At 35.7% G+C, this 13,165-nt stretch overlaps 1 protein-coding gene across 1 annotated transcript; it reads right to left on the bottom strand.

Moving 5' to 3' along the window:
- Nucleotides 1-1,477: 1,477 nt before the first annotated feature.
- Nucleotides 1,478-13,040, bottom strand: LOC107599720 (uncharacterized protein C18orf8-like). The gene is made up of 20 exons (XM_016291403.1): nucleotides 12,939-13,040; nucleotides 10,867-10,943; nucleotides 10,332-10,416; nucleotides 10,184-10,240; nucleotides 9,579-9,665; nucleotides 9,336-9,476; nucleotides 9,080-9,183; nucleotides 8,826-8,915; nucleotides 8,633-8,738; nucleotides 7,493-7,601; nucleotides 6,821-6,865; nucleotides 6,684-6,737; nucleotides 6,483-6,611; nucleotides 6,213-6,319; nucleotides 5,997-6,116; nucleotides 5,777-5,854; nucleotides 3,190-3,294; nucleotides 2,975-3,043; nucleotides 2,010-2,235; nucleotides 1,478-1,848 (listed from the first exon to the last, which is right to left on the bottom strand). The coding sequence occupies exons 1-20, from the start codon at nucleotides 13,038-13,040 to the stop codon at nucleotides 1,769-1,771; spliced, it is 1,971 nt and encodes a 656-aa protein (XP_016146889.1). The 3' UTR covers nucleotides 1,478-1,768.
- Nucleotides 13,041-13,165: the final 125 nt, after the last annotated feature.

Here is a 13,165-nt window from a genome sequence, read left to right as displayed (position 1 = left end):
TGCTATGTGAGTGTTTCTAATACGCCGGCTGAGGATATAAATGATATTGTGGATTTGACTTTTGCAAACAGTAACATAAAAATATGTTTGTTGTCATTACCATTCACCACTATAGAAATTTACCAAACTATGATGACTTCAGCTTCTGAAATCCCCGGAAATGTGAAAAAGAGTCCATGGCCAGAAGTCATCCGTTTAGACAGAAAGCATTAATTTAGGGTACATTTCTTACCACAAGAAAAAAAAAATAGAAAGAACAATATGCTTTTTCAATAAAACAACTTAGTTTCAGTTGATATATTTCATCAGTGTAACTTATATACTAGTAGCCAAGCTTATTAATTTTGATTTTAAAGAAAAATGTTTTTTTTTTAGATTGTCAACTAGGTTACGGACAAACTGTATGGGTTGACAGGTAACATAGTTGACAATTTCACCATTTTGACTCGTAATTCTCAATGGCACGACTTGTACCAAATGTTATTTCCTTGATCAGGTTGATCTCAAATTACATTTATTTGCATAAAAATCATTAAAATATTACAGACCATAACAATGTACCCGATGCTCAATTAATATACTCCTTGACAATAAGTCATTGGAGATCATATATAGAAAAAATTAAGATAACGTTTACCATAATGTGTTCAAAATGTCCACTGCAGAAGAAGGTGACGTCACATGATGCAGGTCACATCTTTTTATGGTGAAGCATATTTTAGTTTTCAAGGGGGCGTTTGGTTAGCAACATAGATGACAGAATTTTTAAGGACATGAGAGAAATTAAATATTTTCTTATTTGAAAGAAAATTAAATTTAAACTCGGTTTGTTTTTTAAGGTATTTAGACTGTAGATAATATAGATAATCTATATAGATAAAGGATCATAAAGGCAATTTCAAGCAAACCGAAAAACAGGTTGCACAAAATAAGTGTGTATTCTCTTAATGGCTAAAATATATTTCTAAGGAAAACTGGGTAACACTTTAGTATAGGGACCAATTCTCACTATTAACTAGTTGCTCATTAGCATGCCTATTATTATCATATTGGCTGTTTATTAGTACTTATAAAGCACATATTCTGTATGACCATATTCTACATCCCTAATCCTACCCAATACCTAAACTTAACAACTACCTTACTAACTATTAATAAGTAGAAAATTAACAGTTTGAGGCAAAAGTTAGAGAATCGGACCTTAAAACTGTTAGAAAAAACATAATGAAATGCACCCTAAATTACAGAATGACCCATAGGTAACACATAAGTTACACGCAGCACAGATAAGCATCTAATGACCAATCCCAGAAATCTGTGGGTTATCACCACGCCAAAAATTATGAACCTAAAACAATCGCCTTGACTTGTTCCAGTGCTTGGCCCTCTCTTTTTTTGTAAAGAATCTCACAAAGCATATTACATATATGTACATATTATATTTATTATATATACACTGTAAAAGCTTTTTAAAGTATATACATGATCAGCATTCATAGATACAGACCATTTAGTTAAGCACTCTTTTGCGATGTGGCGATATTAGTAATTCTCCATTCAAACACCGATCTGTTACTGCTTTAACCCACTAAAACCATCTGAACTTCATGGCAAACATGCATACAAGATGGTAAAGTGTCTCTTTTAAGTCTCTTGTAACACTAGACTCTCTCTAGAGTTCGTGTGAGCTTCATTTGGTTTTCATTTTGCTCAACGCAATACCGTTTCCTCCTGGTTAAACCATCGTTCCAGCTGCTACTGTAGTCTTTCATGCCATGGCTTGTTTCATCAAAGCGTTCTCTCCAAACACTTGCTTAAAGTAGGCCACATGCTCCTCACAGTGCTCTCCTGAAACAGGAAGATGATATCAAAGGAGGTCCACTCATGTGTGGATGTTTCTGCTCCAATCAACAAGAATGAAGTATATCTCTACACCCTGGTTTGTTTGATATTGATGTTCAGCCCATTTCGTGAACACAAACTCCATTTCATTCTTCAAAATCACTCACCTTGGTTGAAACCAGGATTACCACGCAACCGCATATTCCTCTGCTCGAAGAAGCGGAAGATGGTGTAGAACAACATTGTGTCGTCTGTTTGCCGTGCGGCGTCCAGAAACTTCCGCGCAGAGACGTTATCGTGGGCGCCGACGCTTCGAATGAAACGCAGAGCGCCTAAAACCTGCTGCTTGGACAGAAGAACCTCCACGATCTCATCATTAGCGGTGGAGAGCCTCTGGAAAACACACACAAACCCACGCATGGATCACTCGAGATCAGCAGTTAAAGGCAAAATTAAGCTTAAAGCGCCCCTATTATGGGTTATGAAAGGTTCATATTTTGGTTTTGGGAGTCCCCAACAACAGGCTGCCATGCATGCAAGGTCAAAAAACACTTTCATTGTCTTATAATATGCATATATTTTTACCTTATTTGCTCAACGACTCCCAAACAATTCGCTCAACGATTAATTTTTCCAAAACCTTCCCTTTGCGTGACGCTAATCTGCGGTGATTGGTCCGATCGGTCTCATTTTCATTTCATCATGCCTGTAATGCCTGATAAAGCAGCGTTTGTGAGCGCAGTGCTGCTTTGTGTAAAGCGTTACCTGGGAAACAGTTATTTTTACTGCTCCAAAAGTGGCACCTTGTGGCAAAGAATGAATTTGCATTTTCATTCAGACCAAAGCGAAAAGACCAACAAGTGGGCGGGCAATTTGCTAATGTTTCATGTTGACGTCAACATGAAACGGCTTGGGATTCGTTTTAAAAATTACTCGTTTGAGTGATTCAGAGTCGACTCTTTCTTTTGAGAGACAATAAGTTTATACACGGTGCACTTTCAGATTTATAACTTTGCAGGATGTTTTCATTTACTTAGAGCTGTGTTACACACTGCATGAAAGGTAATTTTCAAAAATCCATAATAGGGGCACTTTAAATCATCTGCACTGAACATGCAAGAGCTTTTCATACCTTCAGCATGTCCAGAGAGAGCTGGTGAGCAGGTGGATACGTGCTCTCCAGAGACAGCAGCAAACAAGCCTAGAAGCACAAAAAACACAGTGGAGTCAGCCACATCAAGAAGTTCTTATTGAAGCAAAGCTTCATAGATTTTTACAGACAAGAGGAATGTACATAAATGAATGTTCTAGTTTAAGAAATTGAGTTACAATAACTGTAAAGCTCACCAGTGGTTTGGAGTCGCTGAGGACGTGATACTGAAGAAACTGGTGCAGCATGTAGAAGAGGTTGTGCTGGACCAGAGTTTTGATGACTAGCTCATACAAATAGTGCTGGAAAGATCAGAACAACGATGAGAAGAGTCACTGTATACTACATACAACACAACTTTGACAGCTATGCAGTTTAACACGACTATGATTCTTTAGTAAGTAATGCAAATGTAACATTAAATACTCAAACACAACTTTTTAAAAAGAAAAGAAAACAAGCATTTTTAAAGGTTTATATATGTAAATATAAAAGCCTTATTATACCATATTAGTTATAAACTTAATATTACTTATCAAAATATAATTGCTCACATGTAACTCATTTTGGCAGGAACCTCTTATTTTTATATTATTTATATACAATCATAGTATTTTTTCTTTTTTAAATTGGCTTTTATTTTTATTTTCAGTTTTCATTTTAATATTAGTTTTAAGTTTCAGTAATTTTCTAATATGCTTTCGTCATTGTCACTTGTTTCTGTTTTTTATCTTTATTTATATTTTAGTTTTAGTATTTTTTGTACTTCAGCATCAAATAAATTTCAGTTAGCTGCCAATTATGTCCAGAGCCGTTGTTCACAGACAAGTTGCGCATAACATGCACAAAATATGATCGTGGTTTTGCGCAGCTTGTCTGTGATTTTATTTTCAGTTTTCATTTTAATATTAGTTTTAAGTTTCAGTAATTTTCTAATATGCTTTCGTCATTGTCACTTGTTTCTGTTTTTTATCTTTATTTATATTTTAGTTTTAGTATTTTTTGTACTTCAGCATCAAATAAATTTCAGTTAGCTGCCAATTATGTCCAGAGCCGTTGTTCACGGACAAGCTGTGCAAAACATGCACAAAATATGATCGTGGTTTTGCGCAGCTTGTAGTTAATGCTGCTCAATGTGAAAGCACGCACAATGGAGATTTACCGCTGATTACAGAACTGGCTTTACTGACAAGATGCGCATTAAATATTGCATGCGATTTATCGTGCAGCCCTAATCACAGGTAAAAAAAAAAGAAGAAGGAATAATTCACCCAAAAATGAATATTTCTGGAAAATGTACTCACCCTCAGGTCATCTAAGATGAAGATGAGTTTGTTTCTTCATCAGAACAGATTTGGAAAAATGTAGCATTACATCACTCACCAATGGATCTTTTTTGTACTTCAGCATCAAATAAATTTCAGTTAGCTGCCAATTATGTCCAGAGCCGTTGTTCACGGACAAGCTGTGCAAAACATGCACAAAATATGATCGTGGTTTTGCGCAGCTTGTAGTTAATGCTGCTCAATGTGAAAGCACGCACAATGGAGATTTACCGCTGATTACAGAACTGGCTTTACTGACAAGATGCGCATTAAATATCGCATGCGATTTATCGTGCAGCCCTAATCACAGGTAAAAAAAAATAAAAAATTATTATTTTTATTCACCCAAAAATGAATATTTCTGGAAAATGTACTCACCCTCAGGTCATCTAAGATGAAGATGAGTTTGTTTCTTCATCAGAACAGATTTGGAGAAATGTAGCATTACATCACTCACCAATGGATCCTCTGCAGTGAATGGGTGCCGTCAGAATGAGAGTCCAAACAGCTGATAAAAACATCACAATAATCCACACCACCCCAGTCCATCAATTAACGTTTTGTGAAGTGAAAAGCTGCATTACAGAACTGGCTTTACTGACAAGATGCGCATTAAATATTGCATGCGATTTATCGTGCAGCCCTAATCACAGGTAAAAAAAAATAAAAAATTATTATTTTTATTCACCCAAAAATGAATATTTCTGGAAAATGTACTCACCCTCAGGTCATCTAAGATGAAGATGAGTTTGTTTCTTCATCAGAACAGATTTGGAAAAATGTAGCATTACATCACTCACCAATGGATTCTCTGCAGTGAATGGGTGCCGTCAGAATGAGAGTCCAAACAGCTGATAAAAACATCACAATAATCCACAAGTAATCCACACCACTCCAGTCCATCAATTAACGTTTTGTGAACGTTTTAAGTGAAAAGCTGCATGTTTGTAAAAAACAAATCCAGTATAAAAGGTTGCTCATCTGAATCAGGAGAGAAATGTGCACAGATCAAGCACTATTAATAAGCGAAAACAGTTCTAAACAAATGTGTTGATGGATTTTGATGTTAGAGAACAGGGGATGGACTTTTTCACAGGAGGAAGCATTATTATGGATTATGGACGGTTTCAAGTTAAAACATCTTAATGACGGATTTGTTTCTTACGAACACACAGTTTTCGCTTCACAAGAGATTAACTCGCGGACTGGAGTGGTGTGAATTGCTTGTGGATTATTGTGATGTTTTTATCAGCTGTTCGGACTCTCATTCTGACGGCACCCATTCACTGCAGAGGCTCCACTGGTGAGCAAGTGATGTAATGCTACATTTCTTCAAATCTGATGAAGAAACAAACTCACCTACATCTTGGATGGCCTGAGGATGAGTACATTTTCCCGAAATATTCATTTTTGGGTGAACTTTTCCTCCTTTAAAGACCTCATTGTGTTTAGTTTATACCTGAACGGGGATCTGAAACTGGTTAAGAGAACGAATGTACTCCATGAGAACTGCAATGATGACCTTATGCTTCACTCCCTGTTCAAAGAAGACAATTTACAGCATTAGAATAAGAAATGTCCATTAGGCAGAAATATTTGAGACTTGCAGAATAGAGGAAAAAATGCATACGTTTAAATAAAGCAATTGCATCCTGTAAAGAAATACAATGCTTGTTTACCTTCTTCTCAGTGAAGTCAGACAGCACGTGTGTGTACATGTCTGACTGGTCTATCACCGCCTGTGTTCGGACGGGCCTTTTATAAGAAGTGCTGGAGCGACTGGGGCCTGATTCCATAGCCTGAGGACGGAGAGAGAAAAACATAAAATATAAACATTTCTACAAATACCACATTCATATATAGAAAATACAGTATAATAAACAATCTGTACCGACCACAGTATACGCTTGCTCTGCATCCAGGTACTCTTTGTACACTTGGTTGAGTTTATCAAACACCGTGGCCACCACAGACAGATTTCCTTTATCTCCTTCTGTAAGCACTGAAGAACAAGACATTCGTTCAATAAACATTAACCTAATATCTCATATATTACAAACATCATATCTTACTCTAACAGGCATTTTCCTTTGTATATAACTTTTGAATTGCTTTGCAGTGTTATTTTAGAAAGCATTTTCATTATAGAGCTCTCTGCTGCTTACTTTGCGAGCATACAGACAAGATGACCATTTTGCAGTCTCGTCTCCGCAACAGGAAGTCCATGAGTTTGCCTTTATCCTGCAGGAGATTCAGTGTGGGCTGGAGCTTCACCTGGAGGTACCAGAGATATCCTGACAAGCAGAGAACATATAAATCACTCTCCGTCATGCCAGATTTGAATTAATTTGTGCATTGTTTAGTACCTTCGCTGGCACTGATGATGATATCCGGTTGGAAAACACTCCAGGAAGATGAGTCTTGAATGTAAAGGAAAAGTTTGAGAAGGGCAAGTACATATGGTATATTTCACATATGAATATAAGTTCATCTGTAAGGATACAAAGTTCACAAGGCACAGGGGCCTGACTTGGAGCGGCCGCAGGTCCTGTAAGGGTGTGGAACGAAAGATTATGTTCCTTACACTTTCAGAGAAGCATTATATAAAAAGAAGCCAAAACAGGTATATAGAAACTTGCAATATTGGTATAGTTTATCGTCAAAAGTGTGGTGTCGCTTTCGAAATGAATTACATGTCACCTGTGAGATGGATCTTGTAGGGGTTGATGGATTGGGCAGGAAGCACAGGCTGATGCACATTTAATGCACCATCTAATTCCCTCAGTTTTATATCATAAATGAGTGAAGACTGAAATACAATAAGACAAGCACTTCAAACAAGCTACAGAGCAGATCAGACCTTTATTTTAAGCAGGTTTGCTGATAAGATTATATCATACTTTTACATATTTATTAGGGATGCACTTTATTGGTACAATACTGTCTGGATATACATTTTAAAAAATTATTATATATTTTTTTATTTTATTTATCTGTATTGGTAGGTTTTTCATATTTATTTCTGCATGCTCATTCCCCCTAATTTTACATGTGGATTACATCTGACTTCATTTACACTCACTTTAAGTTAATCTTTAAAAACACTAATAATTGAAAAACATTGTTAAATGTAATCTTCATCAAATCTTAAAATCAATATTTGTTTTTTTTTAACCTGTGAGATGGATCTTGTAGGGGTTGATGGATTGGGCAGGAAGCACAGGCTGATGCACATTTAATGCACCATCTAATTCCCTCAGTTTTATATCATAAATGAGTGAAGACTGAAATACAATAAGACAAGCACTTCAAACAAGCTACAGAGCAGATCAGACCTTTATTTTAAGCAGGTTTGCTGATAAGATTATATCATACTTTTACATATTTATTAGGGATGCACTTTATTGGTACAATACTGTCTGGATATACATTTTAAAAAATTATTATATATTTTTTTATTTTATTTATCTGTATTGGTAGGTTTTTCATATTTATTTCTGCATGCTCATTCCCCCTAATTTTACAAGTGGATTACATCTGACTTCATTTACACTCACTTTAAGTTAATCTTTAAAAACACTAATAATTGAAAAACATTGTTAAATGTAATCTTCATCAAATCTTAAAATCAATATTTGTTTTTTTGTACAGTACTTTATAATGCTGCGATGCCTAAATGCATTTGAATGATTTAAATTAAGTTTTTTAATTCATTCAGACAAAATAATGATTGATATCAACTAGGGCTGCACGATAAATCGCATGTGATATTGGAACACGCATCTTGTCAGTAAAGCCGGGTTCTTTAATCAGCGGTAAATCTCCATCACCTGCGGGCTGACAAGATGAGCATTAAATATTGCATGCGATTTATCGTGCAGCCCTAATATCAACTTGAATTTTAATATCAGTGCACCCATAATATTTAAAATAAAATAATGCGAATGAAATTAAGTTTTTTAATTCATTCAGACAAAATAATGATTGATATCAACTAGGGCTGCACGATAAATCGCATGTGATATTGGAACACGCATCTTGTCAGTAAAGCCGGGTTCTTTAATCAGCGGTAAATCTCCATCACCTGCGGGCTGACAAGATGAGCATTAAATATCGCATGCGATTTATCGTGCAGCCCTAATATCAACTTGAATTTTAATATCAGTGCACCCATAATATATAAAATAAAATAATGCGAATGCCAGAGGACTAGCAAAGCAGATTGTTAATGACTAGCTCATTATGTACATCATAATCAACTCCACGAATATGTTAATATCATGTGATTAACAGACTGAACACTTGTCAAACTCACCTGCGAGCTCTGATGGTGCACCACAACTAGATTATCCACCACGTTCAGGGCAAACTTGCCCGTGGTGTTTAGTTTGAGCACATGAGTCTTCCTACACGTGCCTTCTCTACAGTTAAAAGAAAGGTAAAGAAAAACAAAAATGCTCAAAAATAGAGCAGAATGCTTTTATTGGACAGTAAGTTATCTATTATACCTGGGCAGGTGATAGAGGACCACCTCTGCTCCAGGACTGTTGGTGGTTCTGGAGTGATGCTTCAGATACATCACATAGAGCTGATCATAACTACAGTCCAGAGAGAGAGTGTGACTGCTGGGCTTCACAGTTGCTTTTTCACACATTATTGCAATATATTTCATAAACTATGAACTGACGTATAATTTGCAGAATAACATTTGTTCAGAGTTAGATGTCTAGTGTTGGCTCAGGTGTTCATACACACGTCTTACATTGTAGCCACAGCGATGTCACGCTCAGAGAGGCTGAGTTTGGCTGGTTTGGGCACCGCTGGCAGTTCAATCTCAAACTTGGACATCTTTGACATGGTCGCGGTCTAGAGAAAATAATGTTAAGATTAGAGCAGTATGTTTTAAGATTTAACAACCTAATATCAGAGTTACTGTTGCCCTCTTGTGGTTTAAGTCTGCAGATGCAAAACTCCTGCATGCTTTCAATCAACATTAAAGAATAAGACATCAAACTCACCTTGAAAGCAAATGGCTGGAGCACATTACCCTGTACAGTGGTGGAAAGGAGAAGAACGGCAGTCTCTGGGCAATACATGTACCAGTTCACATTGATGCTCTGGCTCTTTAAGAGCTTCAGGGTTCGTTTATCAGGCAGCACCTGCAAAACAAGGATTCTGCTTACCTTTGGTAGAAAGAATGACTTGTTTTGTTGAAAAAAAAAAAATCAGTTTACTGAACTGATGTAAGGGTGTCACCTCACCTGATAGAATTCTATTCCCTGGTCAGTGACGAATACAATCTCGTTCCAGTTGGTCCAACAAAACCCGAGAATACTGGCATTCTTTGTCTGCAAAAAAAAGTAAGATTTTTCAATGTAATTCATTCCTGTGATGCAAAGCTGAATTTTCAGCATAATTACTCCAATCTTCAGTCTCACATGATCCTTCAGAAATCATTCTAATATGATGCTAAAGAAACATTTATTATTATCATTATGTTGAAAACAGTTGCTTAATAGTTTTGTGGAAAGCATGATTCATTTTTTTCAGGATTCTTTGATAAATAGGAAGCTCAAAAGAACATCAATCATTTGAAATATAGATGTATAGAAATCTTTTGTAACATTATACATTTTTTTACTGTCACTTTTGACCAATTTAATGCATCCTTGCTGAATAAAATCTTACTGCCCCCAAACTTTTGAATAATAGTTTATGGATTTTTTGATAAATAGAAAACAATGCATCCTTGCTGAATAAAATTTTCTAGTGAATAAAATCGTACTGCCCCCAAACTTTTGAATAATAGTTTATACATACATACATAAACTAATTATAGTCAATCTCTGTTTGTTTAGGGATGTACCTTGCACTCGTGGGAAAATTCCAAGTGTGGATAGTCAGGAATGAAATTTGTAAAATCCTAAAAAAAAGAGAAAGAAAGAAATTCACGTAAAGGGAACCTGTGTGCAACAACTGCATTTATTGCGACAGCAACCATCAATGATACTTACAACTGATTTTGTAGTGCGCTGCACAGCTAAGATTTTGTTCCCCAATGAGAATTTGATACACTTCACCTCTCCTTTGTCATCCATTCTGTCAAACGAAACACAGTTTAAGGATGCTTGCCAGTGCTGTAACTGTTAACTAAAACGAAAAAAATTAAGTAAAAAGCATTTTCAGTCATTTAAATAAAGCTGACATGAAATACAAATATTAGATGAAAACCTTAAACTTAAAAAGCCTAAACATTTGAAATAAAAGATGTTTATTTCAAGAATTTTATTTAAATAAAAGTTCAATTTAAATGACCAAAACTAAAATCGAAATAAAAATAAATTGAACCTAAAATATACATTTTAAAAAATAATAAAAATTACAAAAGTAACTGAAATTACTTTAAAACATTTATATTAAACTAAAGGATCAATCAAAATATTAACAAATACTATACAGTATATAAATAATACACAGGAAAAAAAAAACACTGATCTTGACATGACGCATATAGGACATAGATGCATAAAGAAAGTCTAGGGGTCTTACCTGAAAGCCACTGAGCTTTTATCATCTGGCCCTTTAACCACAACACCTGTGGCCCCACCAGATCGTACAGCAAACACCTGAAATCACACAAAACACCAACTATTATACTCAGAAAGCAGAAGTTATAATTGAGCAATCATTCAATACCATAGTGTATAGAAAAGGATCATTTGATACCACTGTATAGCCACAGCACTTATTGATATATGAACAGATCACTAACAACAATAAACCTGTTAACTAAAATACACGACAGAGAGTTACTGCAATTGGTATATTTTTAAAAATTCATACGTTTTTTTTATGATATCTTTTTTTTTTCACATACCAAACCTGCATAAAAAAATAAAAAAATAAATAAAATAACAGGAAAATAAATAAATTACTTGATAAAAACAAATATAGTTCATTTGTAATCACATTTAACCCTGAATTAATTTTTATTACTATTTTCCTTTATGTATTTTTCCTTTCTGTATTATATTAGGCTATTAATGTATTTATTTTTAGAACGCGATCGTGTTCAGTTCAGTCTGTTTTCACCGGATCAGTTCATTATCGGAGCAGAAGGGGCGTGAACCACCTGAGCTCTGCTGGAGAACAGGGGCAAGTTCAAGCTCAAACCAGTGTGCACCGTTTTGCCACAAGTCCCTCCTTCCGACAAGCGCAGTCTGCTCTGATTGGCCAGCTGACCCAGTGCATTGTGACTGGCCGAACACCGCAAGCACTTGTCGGAAATGTAACGCCCCTTACCATAATCGTGAGCTTCATCTTTCAAAATAAATGTAAAGACAGAGCCCGAAAGGGGAACAGAGTCGCGTGACAGACACAGTGATGAAGCTGGTATGTGTTTGCAGTACACAAGCCACCTGACTCCACTTTGATGTGATGCTGTCTCTCTATCTCTCTCTCTTTCTCTCTCTCTCACACACACACACGATGCGCAAAACTCCGCATTTGAACAGTCAATAATTATCCTTCACCTGAAATGTTTGTCTTTTCATCCTGAAATGCGAGGCAAATGTTGGATCACAATAATTAGGAACCACAGTTTCCACAAATCCCTTCATTTGATTGGGATGTTCTCTTTTATTCTGGACGGCAAGGGCAGTAACTGTACCATTGAGCGTATTTTGCAGTATTAAACACGTATTTATAACGATTTCATCAGGCTCCGAAAATTCTTCAAAAAGAACACAAAGAATGGCCTTCTCAGCTGCCATAGTTGCAACTCTTGCGTCATCAGAACAGTGTGTTCAATGCACCACCGTTTCCGTTAGAAAAACGTTTTGCACCGTTTTTGACGGGGCTGAACGCAGCCCAGCTCAGCAGGTGAGATTGAAATTTGATACTGTAGCCTAATACACAACACTGTCCAGGGCCCTGTGATAGAGGAGTCCCACAGAAGGTCTTCAGTGGTATATAGTCCACCCAGAAAAATTGTCCCGTTAATTTTAGTGACGGCCCAGAGTAGAAGGAACTCTGGAGTACAGCTTTATTATGCTTAAATTTACACTTAATTATATTAATAATAACAATAAAATTATTTTTAAATAAAATAATAAAGAAAATCATATTTCATTTAATATGCATGTTTAAATATATATATATATTAAAAGTATATATATATCCTTATTTAAAAAATATAGTTATATTTTATATAAATATATCTTATAAATATTTATATATTATATATATGTATATATACAGTATATATAAATATATATATACATATGTAAATGTATTTCGCCAAATGGTAATACTTACAATAATTTATTTCTAATATAACAAGAATAATAAGTAATATTATTTTAATTTGAGGTCAGAGATGTTTCTAATAGTTGTGTTACCTATTTGTTTTTCCGCACTTTACAGAAACATAGAAATAGGATGATGAAGAAAGGAATGGGTTCGTTCTTCCAAAGAGTATGGAAGGCTATGAAGCGTCCCTTCCTCTGCAGATGGAACAAAGTGGAGTCTTTTGTACCTCTATCTGAGACGATCAGTCCTGAGCCATCAGCCCTCAACCCTCATCATTCCTCAGCATCTCTTTCAGCTCTACACTGGACAACATGTCCAAAACATCTTCGTCCCTCTCTGAGGACAATATAGATGAGAGAGAAGGTGACTATAGCTGCAGCATGTGGGACAATAGGAGACCCAGCCTGCATCATGTTAGTATTATGAAACAGGATATGTGGGGCCAAGACGGCATTTCCAGCATCCCAGAGAATATGTATACTTTGCCAGGTGAAGTGCCTCACTTTTTCCTCACTTTAAAGAAACATACAAATAACGA

Source organism: Sinocyclocheilus grahami, unplaced genomic scaffold (assembly GCF_001515645.1).
Source record: "Sinocyclocheilus grahami isolate Dianchi unplaced genomic scaffold, SAMN03320097.WGS_v1.1 scaffold270.1, whole genome shotgun sequence".
In the NCBI taxonomy this organism is placed as follows: domain Eukaryota; kingdom Metazoa; phylum Chordata; class Actinopteri; order Cypriniformes; family Cyprinidae; genus Sinocyclocheilus; species Sinocyclocheilus grahami.
This window is presented reverse-complemented; position numbering and strand designations above follow the sequence as displayed.